Here is an 18,211-nt window from a genome sequence, read left to right as displayed (position 1 = left end):
CATAATGCTGGTCTCCTGAAAGAACTAAGAGATGCACAGAAATCCATGACCTGCAGCTTCTTCTGTGGGGAGTTTGAACACCACTGAAAATCATTCTGGTTGAGCAAAGCACTATCTTTTAGAAACAAATTACCCATGATAAAGAACAAGTAATATAAAAGAGAGTATTTGTTTTTGTATTATTATTATGTATTGTTATATAAAACTTTTTTTGGTTTCATGGTGAAAATTGCTTTCATTTATAACGTGAAATTATCAATTAATTCTGAGAATGAAGTTTGTGATGTAATGCAAACATCCAGGTGACTGAAATGGCCTGAGAAGTTTGAGTTAATACAGAGTGAGAATTGCTACAAACAATGAAACAAAATTATAAAAATCTTTTGCTACTTTTATTCCATAAGGAAATGTATTTCCTTGTGACCATTCATACTTGCATATGGAAAAGAGCGCTCTATCATGTTACAAATCAGATTTCTGGAATGCAACAGTATGTTTGTCATTCTTGCAATTTTCTGACAAAATATTTAATTCTCATTTCTAGTGCAAGTGTCTTCTAGTCAAACTTTATGTTTTTAGCGTACTAGTCTTTTTTTTCTTACTGAGTGTGCAGGTAGATTCAGAGGTTTATTCCAAATGTGATCTTTTTTGCAGTGTAAAGACTTGGCATGTTTGTCTTGTGAAATATGTTGGTATTGCTATTGTATTAGTTACATTGAAAATGTAAGTCTGAAAATATTTCTGTCAGAGCTGACTTGCATGTTGTTTGGCTGATTCCACAAACATTTAAAATAATTGGTCATACAGTTTTTCTGTTGCCTAATATCTTTTTTTCCAGAAAAAGAGGAATTTTTCCAGCCAGAAGAGGAATGTAGCATTTTCTGCATATATAATTTGCCAAAATGCTTGTGAAAATTCAGTCTTTAGCCAGAATTTATTGCATCAGTTGCAACGATTAAACTTTCTTTTGAAAACAAGCATGGAGATGTAAATTGACGTGTCAGCTTCAAGTGGTTGTCATTGTTATCTATTGGGAAGAGCTGTGTGCACTCATTATTTAAATTATGTCAGTAGTAGTAACAGCTGCTAACATTGCATCTGTGCTAGATCTCTTACCTGGCACGTAGTTGTCTTTCTGTAACAGGTTTAACAGGCTCAGCATTCCTTTTTGAAATGCAGATGGAACTTCTAACTTTGCCTGTGTAAGTAGTTTGGTTGGTCCTCTTTTCCTCACAGCAGTGCTAAAAAGCTGTTTCAGGTTTCTTTTCTGCATACATTTTCTTACTGCATACAGTTGTGTAAAAGTGGTAAAGGCAGTGTGGTAAACATAGGAGTGCAAAGACAGTATTAAAAAAATCTGCTTTTTCTTGCTGTTTATAAAACATAATTTTATTTCATAGGGTATATAAACTCTAAGAAGCAAAATGTCAACACAAGTCAGGTCATTTTACATGATTTTGGAGTCTTTGGTAAGGAACAGAATTTCTCATGTGGACTTAAATAAATAAAGCCAACACGTGGCTGAGCAGTAGTTCTTCCTACTGGAGAGGCTACAGAAAGTTCACAAATCATACTGTCCAGACATCTGACACTATTTATACAAAGTTTATATTTCCTACTTGACTAGATGAGAAAAATGTTTTTAAAAGTTACAGGAATGCTACTCACCTAACCTTGAAAATCAGAAAATTAGCAAGTTGAAAGGATTCACATGGAAAAAAAACAACAAAGCCATTTTCAGAGTGGGGGTTGCATGGGCAAATGTACCAGCAATATTTCATTCTTAACATTCTCATTAAATGCCATTAATGAAATTTTTATCTATATTTTTACGTTATAGATCAGAATATGGCTGCACATCCCTGCTGTCATGCAGCACATTATACCCTTTAGGACTTACGTTATCAGGTAAATTTTTAATTTAAAAATTTGTTCTTGGGGGGCATTTTGAATGCCTACTTATATGTACTTTCTAATCATTCGAGTTGTTGCTTTGTCTGCATTACTTTAATAAGAAGAGTGACGGTAACATTAAGAGGTAGTTGAGGCAGCTCCTTCTGGCTGTCTGATTTCAATGTGGATCAGATGAATCTTGAGAATAATATTTTTTATATGACATTCAGCCCTATGCTGGTACATCAGGATCAATCGTAATACAATTTTTCTTACTGTGGTGTTGTCTTAGAACTTTAAAGAAAATTTGCAATGAGGTGATGGAAGTAGAAGAGTAATACATAGTCACTGAAATTTCATATACTGAGTTTTAACGCTACTTCACATTTTGATGTTCTGAGTTTCCAACTGGCAGGAACTGAAGTGTGATCAAAAGGCTACTCGCGCTTTTATATATCTAAATATACTTAGTATTAATGATTTTCTTTATATCAAGCTGTCTATCATGAAGAGCATTTTAATTTTAAAATACTTATAAAGTTATTTAACTATATTTATAAGCAGTTTAATAGCTTTTTTAGAGCAGTACAGAAAATCTAATGAGCTGCTGATGAAATTACCTTGTGTAGCTGTGTCTGACTGGAGGTGGGGTGAGGATTGGTCACTGCTAGTTCTTCAGTGTTCTGACCTTAATTTTTTAAGGTGCAGAGAACCTAAAAAGTAACTGTTCTTGCACTGGCCCGAAACTTCTCCAGGCTTTGCGTTTCCTGTAACTGTACTTTCAGAAATGTGCTTATTCTGGTCGTAGCTGATTTTCTTAATAAATGTGCCCTTGCAGAATGTATTGTCGTAACTATAACAGTATAAAAACACAATTTAAAAAGATGAGCAACAAAAAATTACACCTAACGAGGCTGTGAAATGTGTTTCATATTTTAAAACGTTCTAGCTTTAATTGTAATAATTTTAGCAACATTAAAATTATTTGTTTGGCTACAGACCTACCCTATTGTAACATGTTTTCTACCAAAATGATATCAGCAGACAGAAGAGTTTTCTGAAATTTTATTAATGTGTATCGCTCTTGACTTGCAGTCAGCTGTGTGCAGTCCTTTAATGCTGATATTTTTTTGTCTTTGAAATCTTAAAATTCAGTTTATGAATCATGAAGCAATTTGGAGAACAATCATAGAAGGGCAGGCAGAGGATCTTCCACTGCTTGTCCCAGTACACTTTCCATGTGTGGCTGTTTATGTAACTGGGAGTTTCGTTTATGAGTGTCACCCATTTTATTGCTGTGTGCAGAAAATAAAAAAAGCATTGAAGAATCAGCAATTGGAGAGGCTGGTAGGTAAGAAGGAACCAGCAGGTTGAGGGAGGTGATTCTGCTCTTCTACTTTGCTCTCATGTGACCCCACCTGGAGTACTGCGTCGTGTTCCAGGGCCCCCAACACAAGAAGGACATGGTGTTGTTGGAGTGAGTCCAGAGAAGGGCCACAAAGATGGCCCTCCGGTAGCTGAAGGGGCCTACAGGAAAGCTGGGGTGTGACTTTTATAAGGACATGTAATGACAGAGGAAGTGGTTTTAAACTTGAAGAGAGTGGGTTTAGACTATACATTAGGAAGAAATTCTTTACTGTGAGGGTGGTGAGACACTGGAGCAGGTAGCCCAGCAAGGTTTTGAATGCCCCCTCCCTGGAAGCATTGAAGACCAAGCTGGATGAGACTGTGAGCAGCCTGGTCTAGAGGGAGGTGTCCCTGCCTATGGCAATGGGGGTTGGAACTAAATGGATGACTAGATGCCTTCCAACCCAAACCATTCTATGATTTTGTGATTCTATGAACTTGAGTGAGACAGAACAAAACACTGTGCAGGAGTTAATCATCCCTTGTTTGTCATCCTATAATTCTTAGCTTTTTCTGTTTTGTAACCCTAGATATAATTAGGGTCACTTGAATTACTGGAATTTTTTTTGTCTCCTCTTTCTCTTGAACTGTTGAAGTATTTGCATCAGATTGAAAATGATTTGTCATCTACAACAAGAAGCTTGGTGTCTGATACTATTAATAGTAGTTCATATCCATCAGAAAGGTAACACTGATACAGAATACACCTTACACCAGCAGTTTAGAGAAGAGTGTTCTTCCACTATTCTTTTTTTTTTTTTTCAACTTTATCTTGAGAGAATATCTGGGATTTCTCAACATTATGAAGTCCAAAGATTTCTGAAAATGTGCTTACACAGTAGGATGTGAAGCAAAGCCATATAACAAAATCTTTAGTGCTTTACTTTTACAGAGGACAGAAGTTAACATAGATGCTTTCAGTACAAGATGGCTTTTTGCATAAATACAACTCACCCCACATCCTGATCAAGCTTACAGATCTCATCTTAGCTCATTTGGTCTCTAGGTCTCCACTTGCTTTTAACTTTAATATCTGAAAGCAAACATAATCCTGAGTTCATAGCACTTCTTAAAAGAAACACTGCATTAGCTTCTGCAGCTATTCAAAGTAGTATAGCTTGGAGAGAGGTTTAGTCTAGAATGAGCACTTGAGACTCTAGTTAATAAACTGCCCTCACATTGGAGTGGACTTTGTGTGTGCCCTAAGCCCAGAAGTGTCATCCTCTTCCAAGAGCAGATGATGACTGGGGCAGCAGTGTTGCAGGAGCATCTGAAGCCATGCTCAAGTGTGATAGGTGAATGTCTGATCAGTGAAGGAGTTTATTGATGCCAGTAGTTACTCAGAAGTATTTGAAAGAGACTGGTACCTGCTTAGACCATCAAATACCTGTTAAGTTGTGATCCTTGTGTTGGTCGGAAATGGCCTGTTGTCTGCATGTTGGAATCCCTTTGTCCATAAGTACAGTTTGCCATGCATGCCCAGATGTTTCTCTTCACTGAAATCTGCCTTGTGTAATTGATAATGCTGGTAAGATAGATGCCTTAACAAAATGTCACCTCTAAAGAATACAGGTCCAAATTGCTGCTCACCTTGCAAGATCTATGCAGTGCCAGACAGCATTGGGTGCCTGAAGACAGCAGTAGCTGTAAACAGTGGTGTTTTGAGGACAGTGCGAAATTCTTTCAGTAGCAAAATTCTTGATTGAAAGTCTTGTAGATGGTTTTGCCCTTTATAAAGAAAATGGCTATCAGCTAAATCCATTTTTCTAAGAGGTAAGAAATAGACTTGTATGCCTGGTATTATAAGTACTTCTGTAAATCACTAAAAATTTCTGGGTAGGGTGAAGGACAATACCTAAAACTCCTCTTTCACACTTGGTATCACCTACTAAATGTCAGTATCATATTTAGTTCTAACCCTTCCAGCTTTTCCCTTATCTTTGTCCCTCATCAAGATTGATCTTGAGCAATTTCTTTTATGAAGAATTTGTTTCTGCCCCAGTTAGGGAGAAATAGGACATTCTGTGCTAAAGTACCCTGAGAGAAAATGGCACATGGCAGTTGCTCCAGTGCTAGCCTGTTAGTCTCAGTACACGTCACAAGCACAGTCCTGGTATGCGCAGAGGAAGTGGAAGCTCTGATCAGAATTGTTGATCCACAGTGCTTCCTGTGCAATGCAACAAGAGAGAATAGAGCTGAAAAAATTCAAATTACTCTTCTGCTTACAAATATTTTTCTTAAGAATTTGAGTTTTATTAAAGTGCCCAAGACCACTGAGGTTGGCCTGAAAACAAAAACAGTGGCAACAAGCTAAGGGAGAAAACTAGTTTACTAAATATGATAGCGAAATGCGAGGTAACACAACATAATATAATTGGAATTGAAGCTAATAAATCAAATAAATGTATGTAAGAGAGAGAATGACTATCTGAAACCTAAGGCCCTCTTCGAATGCTAAAAGCAAGATGGCTATGGAGCACACACCATAGAGTCAAGCGGTAAAAGAAGAGACAGTCTTGTGACTCATGAGCAGTTTCATCTTTCCCTCTAAACAGAAACGGAACAGTGAAGTCTTCTGGGATATGTAGTTCTTTTCTTCTGAGAACCAGGTACCCAGAAATATCAACAGTCCATGGAACTGAAGCATTAAGTCTTTAACTGCTAGTGCACCACATGATGTTAGGATGTGGAATACTGATAACAGAAATCATAAAACCATGACATGGTAACAACTACTACTGAGATGATAGGAAGGGTGATAAAGAAGGTAGGAGATTTTTTTTTAAAAACAAAAAGGACATTAAGAGGGACATTCTAGGAATGGTGGTTGGTTGCTTATTGTTTTGTTTTTTTCACAAAAATGACTGTTATGAGTAACGTGAAAGCAATAAATAGAGAATGATTATTCAGTTTTTCAAAACAAAAAACTGAAGATCCAATAGAGTCATTAGGTTGCAGGCTTAAATGAAAGGGGACTGGTTTTCCTGCAATCAAAGTTGTGAAACTAACTGCCGCATGTTAATGAGAAAGCCAAGAGTACAAAAAGGAGAGAAATAGCTTCACAGTAGGACATAGGTTCATCTTTTATTTACGTATGGGATAAATCTTTCATCTGCTTTTAGAAAGTCTATTTTGGGCTGGCTAGACCTTTTGCCTTGCTCCAATGACGCTCTTGTTATGCAAGGCAGTGCAGCAAACTTAGAGTTAGTCAGTGTAAGGAATAAAGAAAGGTTTGTGTTAATCGCCAGGGCTAACTAAGTATTTCATTATTTGTTAAAAGAAAGTTCCTCTGGCAGAAAGCGTTAAATGGCTTAGGCCCCTCTGTCTTTCCACATTCAGAAAGAGACTTGACCTATTCTCCAAGTTTATGGGCAGTCTGATGAGTGGTTGGCAATCCTGCCCATGGCTAGGGGATGTAACTAGTAATCTTTAAGGTCCGTTCCAGACCAAGCAATTCTGTGATTCTAAATTTGAGTAGCTTTAATCTTGGTGGTGGAAATACAATCATGTTTGATTTATGATCAGCATTGTAGGGCTGATAAGTTTTCTAACGTAGATGTGGTTTTACTCATAAAGACTCATGCCCTTCTTGAAGGTGGCCCTTCTTTAACAGGTGTTGGACCAGATGGTCTCCAGAGATCTCTTCCAACCTCTACCAGTCTGTGATTCTGTGATTTTTATGTTTATACTGTGCTTAGTTATTAGAATAACCCCGTTACATTGAAAAAGCTTAATTTGGATATAGACTAAAAGTATTCTTTTCTCTGTAGCTTTCGCTATGGCCTTAGCAAAATAGATTGTACTGTTAAGTATTTCTGTAGCTTTGAAAATGAATGTGCGCTGTAGTTTCCTTATAAAAGTGGAAATTTTAAAAATGCTATCTCAGTGATGTAATACAGAAAACGTGGCACAGTTTGATGCAAGTGCTAGATACAGTAAATGAGCCCTAAAAATATTGTTGTGTGAACTTTTTGAATAAAAATATACTGATACTGTTGCATTATAATTAAAAAAAAATGTTATATTAACTAGATCAGCATAGTTGCTTCACCAAATTTTTGGTGAAGTAAGGTTTTTGGTAAGTAGGGTTTTCAGTGGAAGCCCTTGAAATCTAGTGAAGCCATAAAAACACCTTTCTTTCTGTATAAAAAGGCTGTGTCCTAACCTGCCTGTTATGCACAGTCACTCATTATCTGTTTGTTGTAGTTTAACCTGGCAGCAGCTCAGCAACACACAGTCATTGACTCGCTGGACTCTGTCCAGTGAGATGAGGTAGAGAACTGGGGGGGAAAGAAAATGTACAATTTGTGGGTTGAGATAAAATCTATTTAATAAGATAGGAAAGGAAGAGAGAAATAACAGTAATGATAATTATGTATATTTACAAAACATGCGATGCACAACACAATTACTCACCACTTGCTGACCAGTGCCCAGCCAGTCCCTGAGCAGCAGCTGCTGCCCCAGCCAACTCCCATCAGTTTTATCATTTTTTCACATGATATCATATGACATGAAATATCCTTTTGGCCTGCTCAGGCCAACTGTCCAGATCTCCCAGCTCCTGGGACATCTTCAGCCCCCTCACTGGCAGGACAGTACGAGGAGATGAAATGTTCATTGCTCTCTGTACAGCACTGCTCAGCAACAAGTAAAGCATCAGTGTTTTCAACAGTGTTTTTATCCCAAAGCCAAGATGTAGTATAATACCAGATGCTATTAAGAAATAGAACAACTCTGTCCTAGCTGAAACCGGGACACTTAAACAATTTTTTTCATTCTAAATACAATTTCTTTTAAGATCTTTGGTCATTTGAATTTCTTGACTGAAGAGTATGACTTAATGCATATTATAATCGAAAAACTTGGGAACAAGGGCTGACTATAGTTCGCATGTAAAAATGTGGAGGTAAAAAATGGTCCAAGGTTGCTGAGAATTGAAATGATTACATTTGGTGGCATGGACCAGTTAATTTCTTCTGTCAGAGTAGAACTCCTGTCACCTGTCTGTAGATTTGATAATTTACTGACTCTGGTTTGCTGCTGAACTCTTTCAAGTGAGTTATGCCTTTTCGTTGCCACTTCTGTTTAGAAATCGTAGCACAGAAGCATGCTATTATTTGACTTCCACTACTCCATGTAAGAAGTGAAATATCATAATTAATAAGGATTCTTGGTAGATTAAGCGATCAAAGTGACAAAGAAGTGATCCTTCTCTTGTCTTTCTTTAACTTAGCCGTGATTTCTGTTGCAGAGGTAGTCTTATCATTTGCACTTGAGTGTCTTTGCTGTGTTTGACAGTGTTAAGTATCACTGAAGTGTGTTTATTTTAAGGCCTCTACACAAGAGCTGTGAAAAAGGGCCTCAGTCTAAGAAAGAAGGCCTGTTGTTTTTTGTTGTTTTTTAAATTTACTAATGTTTATACAACAACCGTGCAACAGAGTAGTGTACAAATCTAATTAAGTGTAGTTTAATATGTCTTTTGCATTTTATAATATTCTCTTATATTTGTCAATTCTCCCAAGGATGGGTCCAGATTTAAGACTGTCAAATGTACTTATACTGCATTTCTGTGTATTTAAATCTAGTTTGGATGGAGTTGAAATACTGAAGGCTTCCAGTCTGTTTCCAAAGAACTGCATGGGATTTGTGTCATTTTGTATAAATCTGTTTCTTCAGAAAAAAATTTGAAGAGGTTTAAAATAAGAAATGTATTTACTTTTTATAATATTTTATCTAATTCCGTAGTGTTTTTTTCATTGTTGTCAACTTTTGATAGATTACTGTTAATGGTATTTTAGGACTTATGTATTTCCAACAGCCCTAAAAGTACTACTTGCTATAATCAAGATGGTGTTCCAGGAGTGTCCTAGTTTGAATTATAATGTTTTTCTTTTGTTTCTTTTGTAATTTATTCTAGGTATTTATGTAAACTATCAGACCAGGAGTTACGACAGACTGCAGCCCGGAACATGGCAGATCTAATGTGGAGCACAGTTAAAGAACCTCTGGATACTGCTTTGTGCTTTGATAAAGAAAGTCTTGATCTTGCATTTAAATACTTTATGTCTCCAACTCTAACAATGAGATTGGCTGGGCTCAGTCAAATAACAGTAAGAACTTTTTAAAATATATAAATAATTTTAAGAAGAAAATGTCCTTTTGTGTTTTACAAACTTCTGACTTGTTTTTTAGTTTTTTTTTTTAATGTGTGGAAGCAGCAGAATCCTGATCTATGCAATATTAGGAAATTATAGTCATGATTGTGAATGGTTCACTGGGAGATATGATGAGACATAGCTATGTTCTGTAGTATATGGAACTGTAACGTATTTCCTGAAAAATTTACCATGCTAAACAAAACTATTTTAAAGATGTTCTGTGTCAGCTGTGTGAAATTAAATCTCTTGACATGGCTGTATTTGTTGCTTACAACAAAAAAATTTTCACCTTCACAGTCTTTTGATTACTGTAATTAGCTGCCTTTCTGTATTGTATGTACCTCTTTTTTCTGTTTGTTTAGTATAGTCTTTCTCAAGAGAGTGCATTTCTGCATCAATTAACAGAAAATTGAATTGAGTAGATCAATATATACAGCAAATAATATTAGTATATTTAAACCAAAAATCCTCACTCTTCTCTTTCCCGTGGAAATGCTCTGCATGTCACCAGTCAATGTACACTGTGCATCCTTTGTCAGTCATTGTTTCCAACATATGCATTCAAGTCATACTGGGACAGCTGTACAAAAGTGAACTTTACTAGTCTGAGTCTTTTCAGTTCTCTGGTTTGTTTGACAATCTTAAATATAAGATTTATAGGGCTTATTGTCCTGTTTGCCTTAATACAGAAAATGATGAATAGAGACATACTATTCTAGAATAATTAAACATTCTTTTTAGGTTTTGCAGTCTTTTCTGGACACAATCTCTTCTCTAATGGATTACAAAGTATCACTCATAGATTCTGTTCATCACTGAGTGTCAGTAAATACAAGACAGGTTTATGTAGATTTCGTTCTGCTTTTCACTGTATTTATACATGGAATTATTTACAGTTGCGTTTTCTAACAGCAATTTAAAATAACCTGTATTTCCCCTTAGATTATATTTATTTTTGTTTAAAAGCACCAATAATTAATTTGCATTGGCATGTGACCTCCTACACTTAAAAAAAAAAAAGTCAATTATATCCATTCAGTATTAAATGCTATTTTAAGAGTATCTGCACTTTTTATACCCAAATCCATTGTCATTTGGTTTTGAATTTGTATAATTGAAAACATAAGACAGTTAACTCAATAAAGATACTAGAGCAAACTACAGAGAAATTGGAAGAAATATTGGCAGTGTGTATTTGTTACTGTTTATATGCATAGATAATTTATGACTGCATAAATGCTATGTATAGTATCCTCAATGCTTGTATTCTGATTTTCTGTCCTCATTAGTGTAAAGTGAATTTTCAGGTTCTTTTTGTGTAATGCAAAAACTTTGGAGTGTTGGTGAAGTCTTAGGCTGGAAATACAGCGTATATTTTTGTTTGGATTTTTTGTTGCCATGTGCTTTTGTATTTGTGGAGTTACAGATCTCTTAACGTACCTCGAAGATGTATTTAAAAATAAGGCCATTGCTTGGATGTAGAAGGAATTTTCCTCTGCTGCACTTTTTAAAATTTTATTCGTTTCTGCATTGATTTGGAATTTTCAATTTTGTAATTTCTAGCATCACCGGTTTAAAAGTAAATTTCCAGTGTTTTTACAGTTTGAGCTACATTAGATTTTTATTACTCTAAGCACTTTAGTTTTGAGCGGTTGATTTCGTCAGCTTCTTTATGCATATCCTTATGCAAAATGAATGCATGAGTTTATTTTTCATGCATTTTGTTCTTCTGAGGGATTGTGAAATTGTGTCCCTTTAAATAGTCATGCTTTGACGTGTTACAATCAATAGTTGTTACTATAAAAATGAGATTTTAAGTAACAGATACTACCAAAAGCAACATTCAGCAGTATTTTTAAACTAAAGCAAATAGGTTTCAGCATGTGAAAAACAACAACCCTGTAATGTTGTTTGTTACTAAATTATTGAGTCTTTTTAATATAAATAGTCTATAAAACTACTTGGAACTCTGAGACAAGTCATTTTTTATTCAAATCATGGAAAATATTCTTTTTTGGTTCTACTTTTAAAGATCTCATGGAAGAATGTTTGGAAGCATCTTCTGCTTTTTCTTAACTTTTGAGCTTTGTTTCATTTAGCTTAGCATGCTTTGCCAGGAGCAATTTTAATTGCCGGATCTGTGAAATTTGAGCCAGAATTTACAGAAAGTTTGACTACCTCTAGAAGTTTTCTGTCCTCTTTGCAAACAAGGATCTGTTGATCACTCATGTGAGTCTGCTTAGTGTTTTTACACAATCTTGTCTTTTACTGATACACTTTCATGACATTTCTGAAGTTTCTTTTATTTCTGCTCATGATTTTGATGGCTAGATTTTGTCAAAGTAATTTCATTGAATTATTCTGCCCAACCAATGCAATTTCAGCCTTCCATTTTGTATTCAAGACTTTATTCTAAAGAAAACTGCAAAATATTTTCCATTCTTCAACTTACTTGTCTAAAGATGAGGATTTGGTCTTGGTCTATTAGGTCTAACATGACCAGTTCTAACATTAAACCTTTCAGTTCCATGGAAACTCTTGAGACTCACAGAATACGTGCTGTATGGTACACAGGGATTGTATTTGCTTACCACCAAATACAGACTTACCTCTCTTGAGGAGTAGTGTATACATAATGTGTCATATCATCTGACTTAAGTTCTTATTTTACAAGGCAAGGTTGAAGATAGACACATGCAGGTTAATTTTAGCAAAGTGTTGAATATCAAGTTGGAAACAGCTACAGAAAACCAAGTTTTTACCTTGCCCCTCTTTAGTTTCATCTCCCTATCATTCATTTCCAAAATCCCCTCTTCTTTGTCTGCTATTGCATCACAGATAAGATTTTCTTCTTTTTTTCCCCCAGTTCTTCTAGTTAGTTAGAAATTAACTTAAATATGTGGAAATAAATATTCATAACTGATCTGGGCATTCTTTTTTTCCAGGTTTTTAGTAAAAATAGAAATGTAGTATTATAGGATTTTCCCAGGAAAAGAAATCAGTACAGAACTTGGACAATGCACATTTATTTATTCCTGCATTGGTTTCCTGCATAGAAAGTTTAATTTCCTTTGGCGACTGGATCGTGACACACAAGTAGCTAGGGAGATTGCTTTCTGTTCTTAGCTTTCTTTGCTTTCCTTCTGTTGTACCAATAACCAGTACATCTTTAGTAGATGGATTGAGTGTCTGGGCAGAGGTCTCTTTGGTTTCTTGGAGTCTTTCACAAATCATAAAAAATTGAAAAATGTTATTCTCTTTGACATTTAATGATAACACAACATAAAGTAAAAAAAAAAAAAATTACCAGATGAGTGAGAATAAGGTGGTGCATCACTTTCCCATATGTACTTTGCATTGCATTATTATGTCAAAAATCTAAGTCTTTAGTTGTTACAATCATATGAACCCACAAATATAAAAGAGGTCACCTTTTGACAAAGCTCCTTTGGATAAAGATTCTGTATGGGAAATTTGAGTCAACATGTGACCATAGATTTAAAATTGGTGATAGTCATACTTCAATACTCTTTTACTTTCTGATATCTTTGAAAACATTTTCAAATGGAATATTAGTATTCAGAAACTCCAGTGACCTTCCACTTTATTTGACTCAATTCTAATCAGTCATAGCAACTTGTTTGTTAAGTTCTGTTCCTGTATTTTCTGAGTTTCACAGGAGAAAAAAAAAAAGTTTCATTTGAAAATAGCTATTAATAACTTATCTGTTAATCACTGTATGATCCGGCTGTCATATCTCACTAATTTTTACTCATATTCAATTTTGTTTCTTAAAAAACACTTTTTTTCCCTGTTAAAATTTTTGGGATTAGGCATAAATACTTGTGTACTGTTTGAAGGAGATGAACTGTCAATAGAATTATGGAGCATGTGAACTTGAGTTGTTTCAAGAAAGAAAAGAATAACCCTTTTGATGAAATTAAGTGACAAGTTTGATTTGAATTTCAAAAATTCCATTGCAGTGCCTTTTTTTATGACATGTCAACAAATAAGCTTTATTACATAATTTTAAATGTTTAAAGTATCATGTTTAAGTAAATAATTGCACACAGAACCACCTGTGTTTCTGGAAGGTTGAAGCTGAGGGAAAGAGGAAGTTGGTGGGATTTTTTTTTTTCATTTGAAATCAGAATTTTTTATTAAAAGTCCTTAGCTTACAGACATAGAAGAAAACCATGGTTTCACTCAATACTGTCTAGTTGTACAATAGGTACTGTACAACTGTAATAGAGCTATTTCAGGATTTTCATTGAGAGTACATCTCCAGAGGATATGGAAAGCCTTTCTAAATACTAGAGAAATTCCAAATATTTAAAGGTGCAAAAAAATTTATTTAGTCTAATTGACAGTCCTGAAATTTACATTCTCTAGTTCCAGGAAAACATGCTTGTGAAATCTGTATGTAGTTTTTATTTCAAAATTCCAGTTCTGCTAGTTTACTCTGTCATCCTCCATCATAACATTCAGGTATTGAAATGGTTCACTTTTCTCATGCAGCATTGAGCTAGGTTTTAGATGATGGTAGTGGGCTCATGGTTCTAAAGACAGCTTTGTCTCTTTGCAAATGATAATAATGCAGTCCCTGCAAGCTATTCTGGACCAAATTATTTCAGTGTCTTTTAGTTAACAGTAGGAGAAGGTTCAAATAACTTGATGGTGAGATGAGGCAATTCTAATAGTAAGTTTAAGTTATTTGTAGTTTCAGAGCATGGAGTTAATATACTTTTGTAATAAATAAAACTGCTTTCCTGTAAATACAGTAAGGCATTACAATTTAACAACAAACTAACTAAAACCCACTATCAACTGTAGCTTTTCAGAATTCTCAGCTTTCAAGGATATTAACAATGAATTTTGGCAACCTGAACAAAATTAAGAATCAGAAAAGGTTTTGGTTCATGGACATATTTACTGAGGTGTTATATAAACATGAGATGAAACATGAGAGACGTGGTCCTTTCACAGGTTTTTTTTTCTTTGGGACATGTTATTTAAAAAGAAAAACTCAATTATTTTTATGAATATTGAAATTTTAACTCTTTGGCTTTGTAGACTTTTTTTTTGCCACATTACCAATATTGAAATCTTTACTGTTGTAGTAACTTCTATAATGATACTCATCCTAAAGCCTGTGTTAAGAGTGTGTGTTTCACTACTCGTGAAGAGCTATATGCGAAGTTACTACTAGATGCCTTGATTTGATTTCTTTTGAGGACAGTTTTCTATCACCATTTAACTGGTTTAGTAAAAGAATTGTTGATTTAAAAGAATAAATAAATAAGACCAATCCCACTTGCCTGCTAGAATGCCTGTTTAAATTTTTGTCAAAGGAGTTTATTTAGAAGCACTGAAAGTACTATAAAAATGTGTTTTCTGTCACTGTTATATTTATAAATAATAATAGAATACAACATACTTAAATAACATTTTATTTTTTTCTTCCTCTTTCTAACTATAGAATCAACTTCATACCTTCAATGATGTCTGTAATAATGAGTCATTAGTTTCAGACACAGAAACGTAAGTAGGAACATTATATACTTCAAGTGCACTATATGATTGCAGTTCTTCTGTACTGTTACAGATTTAAACATTGGGAAGTAGTGATAACCTGATAATCTGAGCTGTTTATGAGAAATATTCTAATCAGGGGTGTAATGAATGTTTTTTAATGGTAATTTCAAAAGTATTCCTAAATATTTTGTGGATTTTTTTACTGTTTTTTTTTTTGAAGGAGATAAGGTAACCTTTGGGAAAATGTAGATTATGAAATAATAAAAACCTGCAACAGCTATGAAGTGTAAATATGTACTAGCTAACTCATATCCAAATAATATTTTTGCTGTCCTCTCATTGCTTCTGATACTGTAGTTAACTAAGACTTGTTTTGCCATCACTGGCACACATCCTTGTTACTAGTTTTCCACAGAGTTTGTGAGACAATGCTTTTAGAACTGGCTTTTATTGATTTTTTTTTTCAAAGTCCCTTTCAGGTGAGCTTAACAATCTTAAATATGACTCCTACAAATCTTTGTGAAGTTTAATGCGTGGGATTGTTTTCCATTAAGGAAATGTATTATGTTTAGACAGCTTTAAACTTAATGTTAGAACTGTTTGTGATTTAGACAAAATTATGTATTTAGATAGCTGAAATAAGCATTCTCTTGAATTCCTAGAAAAATTCTCTAAAACTTAGATTTTACTTGTAGTATGCACTTTCCTTTTATCTTAGGGGTTGTATCCGTGTGTTTATCTTGTTTCACTAGATACACACGCTCTCCAGTATCTTTTCCTTGTTAGTGATGAGCGTGACAGGAGCAGTTGGCTTGCTTTTTTTATGTAGTTAGTTGGTTTTCTTTAACACTTGCTTATTCAGCTCTAGCAGCAGTCAAGATTGCAATGCTGTAGAGTTCATGTGAATAGCGACGTGAAGGTTTTAAGTGGCATTTGTGTTAATAAGTCAATACTCTAAAAAAAATCAGTATCTGTATTTTTGCTTCCAGAAAAATGTGAAAATACCTTGAGAATACAAACCAAATAGCTGCTTGCAATCTTTTTGTTCAAGTCATTCATCATTAAATGAATAGGTGAACATGAATCTGTTTATCGGAACTTGATATCCATTTATTTAAAAGTGAATTTTGATACATAGTATTGGGGAAAAAAATTAAAGGGAATTACCTTCAAGTGTGATGTAAATATCTCACTATAACCTGATGAAATTGCGTTCAGGTTTCATTAAGCAAATGTACATTTCTCAATATTTGCAAAATTCTAATAAACGTGTGTTTATTTGTGCCCTAGGAGGTGTGGGTTTTTTCCAAAGCCTTTTGTTCTATATCAGTAGAAGTAAATACTGCAGGAGTATAACTAGCTTTTAGGTTACCCAGTAAAAAGATTTTAAGTGAGGTGGTTTGGTTGATGGGGGTGTTTTCAATCTTGTACTGCCAGTTTATGGTAAATTGCTTCTCTGGGACAGGCAAGCATGCTTTATCCATTCTTTTTCCTCATTGCTTCATACTATAAATCTGAAACTGAGGTGTTTCTTGGTTAGTTTGTCTTCTGAAATACATTATGAGTGAATTGTTTAACAAGTAGTAACAAATTGAGGAGCACTAAGAGGGAAAAAAAATTCCCTGAAGAAGAGCAGATGTACTATGGAGTAAGATCAATTATCTTGAAGCTGAAGGAAATTGTCAGGTTCTCATTTGGGATATTACTTTCTTGGCAAGGGCATCTGTAAGCCTGTCATTTGAAGGGAATACATCATTAACAGAATGCCTTCTTTTCCATGTTTGTAATATGTGATTATTTTTCTAATCTGAATTCCAGTCATTCTGATATTTTACCTGAAAAATTGAGTACAAATCAATACCAAGTGTTACTGCTTGTCTTCACGTGTCTTTTTGGAATCACTTATCCTATTATTTTGCAGGCCAAATAATCAGAAAAGTTTGACACAGAAGGATGGGGAAAATGACTTTCTTCTGCAGTTCATTCAGTACAAAGCTTCTCTCTCACTAGACTTTCTTCATGAGAAATTTTTGGATCAGGAAGTGCTTATGGAATTGGCAGTGATTGAATGGGCAGCAAAATGGAAGCTTTTCAATCCTTTTTTTTTTTTCCTTGATCAGAGGAGAAGTCTTATTTATTTTGTACCTTTGTAGCCTCTGCAGATTTATCAAAGAAAGATGTTTTCCATTATATATCGTCATCCCCCTTATGTGTTTTGACTTTTCCAGATGCATTTGGAACTGTCAACCTTTGGGATTTCTGCTTCTATATCTTGATAAGGTGGGTTTGCGGGAGGTATCTTTTTTCTTTTTTTTTTTTTAAGAGCTACGAGGTCGTTCTAGCTCTTCCTCTTGTATGGAAGTATCAGAAATTTTTTTTGCAAATGTTTTGCAACAGTAGCTTCCTGCATTTATCTGCGTGGATTGCAGACTTTTCTGTAAGACAAGCTGAAGCATTTTCTGCCTAGGGAGAACATTGGATTTCACAACTTTCACTGGAAAGCAGCAGAAAACTACGGGAATTCTGTTCTCTAGCTGTAGATATTTGTATGTCTTTTTACATTTAGTTTACTTGATGACTGTTTTCTGCAGGGTTCAGGGTTTGTGCTGATTGATACTGTCCAGCTGTGTGCAGTGTCTTGCTGACTCAACTTCATCCATCAGAATGATACCTTTAATTTAGCTGTTTCTGGCTTTTAAGATAGAATCTAATTTTTGGCATTTATCACCTTAGATATAAGGTACTGAGGAGTATGAAATTTACCAGAGGTAAAATAATGAGATTGAACAGAAGAGCCTTCATGTTGTTGAATAGTGATTTCTTAAACTATTTGGCTGATGTCACTTTCTGAAAAATTGTCATTTTCTTCACGGAGACAATGATAAGAGGAGAAAGTATTCTTAATGAGGAGCCTTTGGTTTGTGAAAATAGCAGTATAGATATTTTGTTTTGATTTTCACTTGGTGGGCCAAGAATTTGAGTTTTGGAATTCAGGTTGATGCTGAGATGACCACCTTCCTCATTTTAGAACCTGACTGCAGTCACTAAAAATTCACATCACCTGTCAACATAAGGATCTAAATTGTTTCTTCTTTCTCTTCCCTTTTAATGCAGATATTAAACTGCAAGTTATGTGTTGGTTTTTCCCTTCATTACTATGTTGTTAGTTTGTGCTGAGTTGATTTCTTGTATTTTGCCTTGGCTCGCCAACTGAG

General features: G+C 34.8%; 1 protein-coding gene across 9 annotated transcripts in view; it reads left to right on the top strand.

Annotated features, from left to right (window-relative positions):
• USP34 (ubiquitin specific peptidase 34) overlaps positions 1 to 18,211 on the top strand; it is a 140,953-nt gene that overhangs the window by 32,350 nt on the left and 90,392 nt on the right. For 8 of the 9 annotated variants that reach the window (XM_025148615.3, XM_046938654.1, XM_025148614.3 and 5 more), the window contains 3 exons: positions 1,841 to 1,908; positions 9,221 to 9,413; positions 14,941 to 15,002. In XM_025148615.3, coding sequence (XP_025004383.1) covers positions 1,841 to 1,908; positions 9,221 to 9,413; positions 14,941 to 15,002 — 323 coding nt within the window. The remainder of the gene's footprint in view (positions 1 to 1,840; positions 1,909 to 9,220; positions 9,414 to 14,940; positions 15,003 to 18,211) is intronic. The other variant, XM_025148618.2, reaches the window with a different exon arrangement.

Source organism: Gallus gallus, chromosome 3 (genome assembly GCF_016699485.2).
Source record: "Gallus gallus isolate bGalGal1 chromosome 3, bGalGal1.mat.broiler.GRCg7b, whole genome shotgun sequence".
NCBI classification, from domain to species: domain Eukaryota; kingdom Metazoa; phylum Chordata; class Aves; order Galliformes; family Phasianidae; genus Gallus; species Gallus gallus.
The sequence above is the reverse complement of the archived record's forward strand: the minus strand, read 5'-3'. Positions and strand labels throughout refer to the sequence as shown.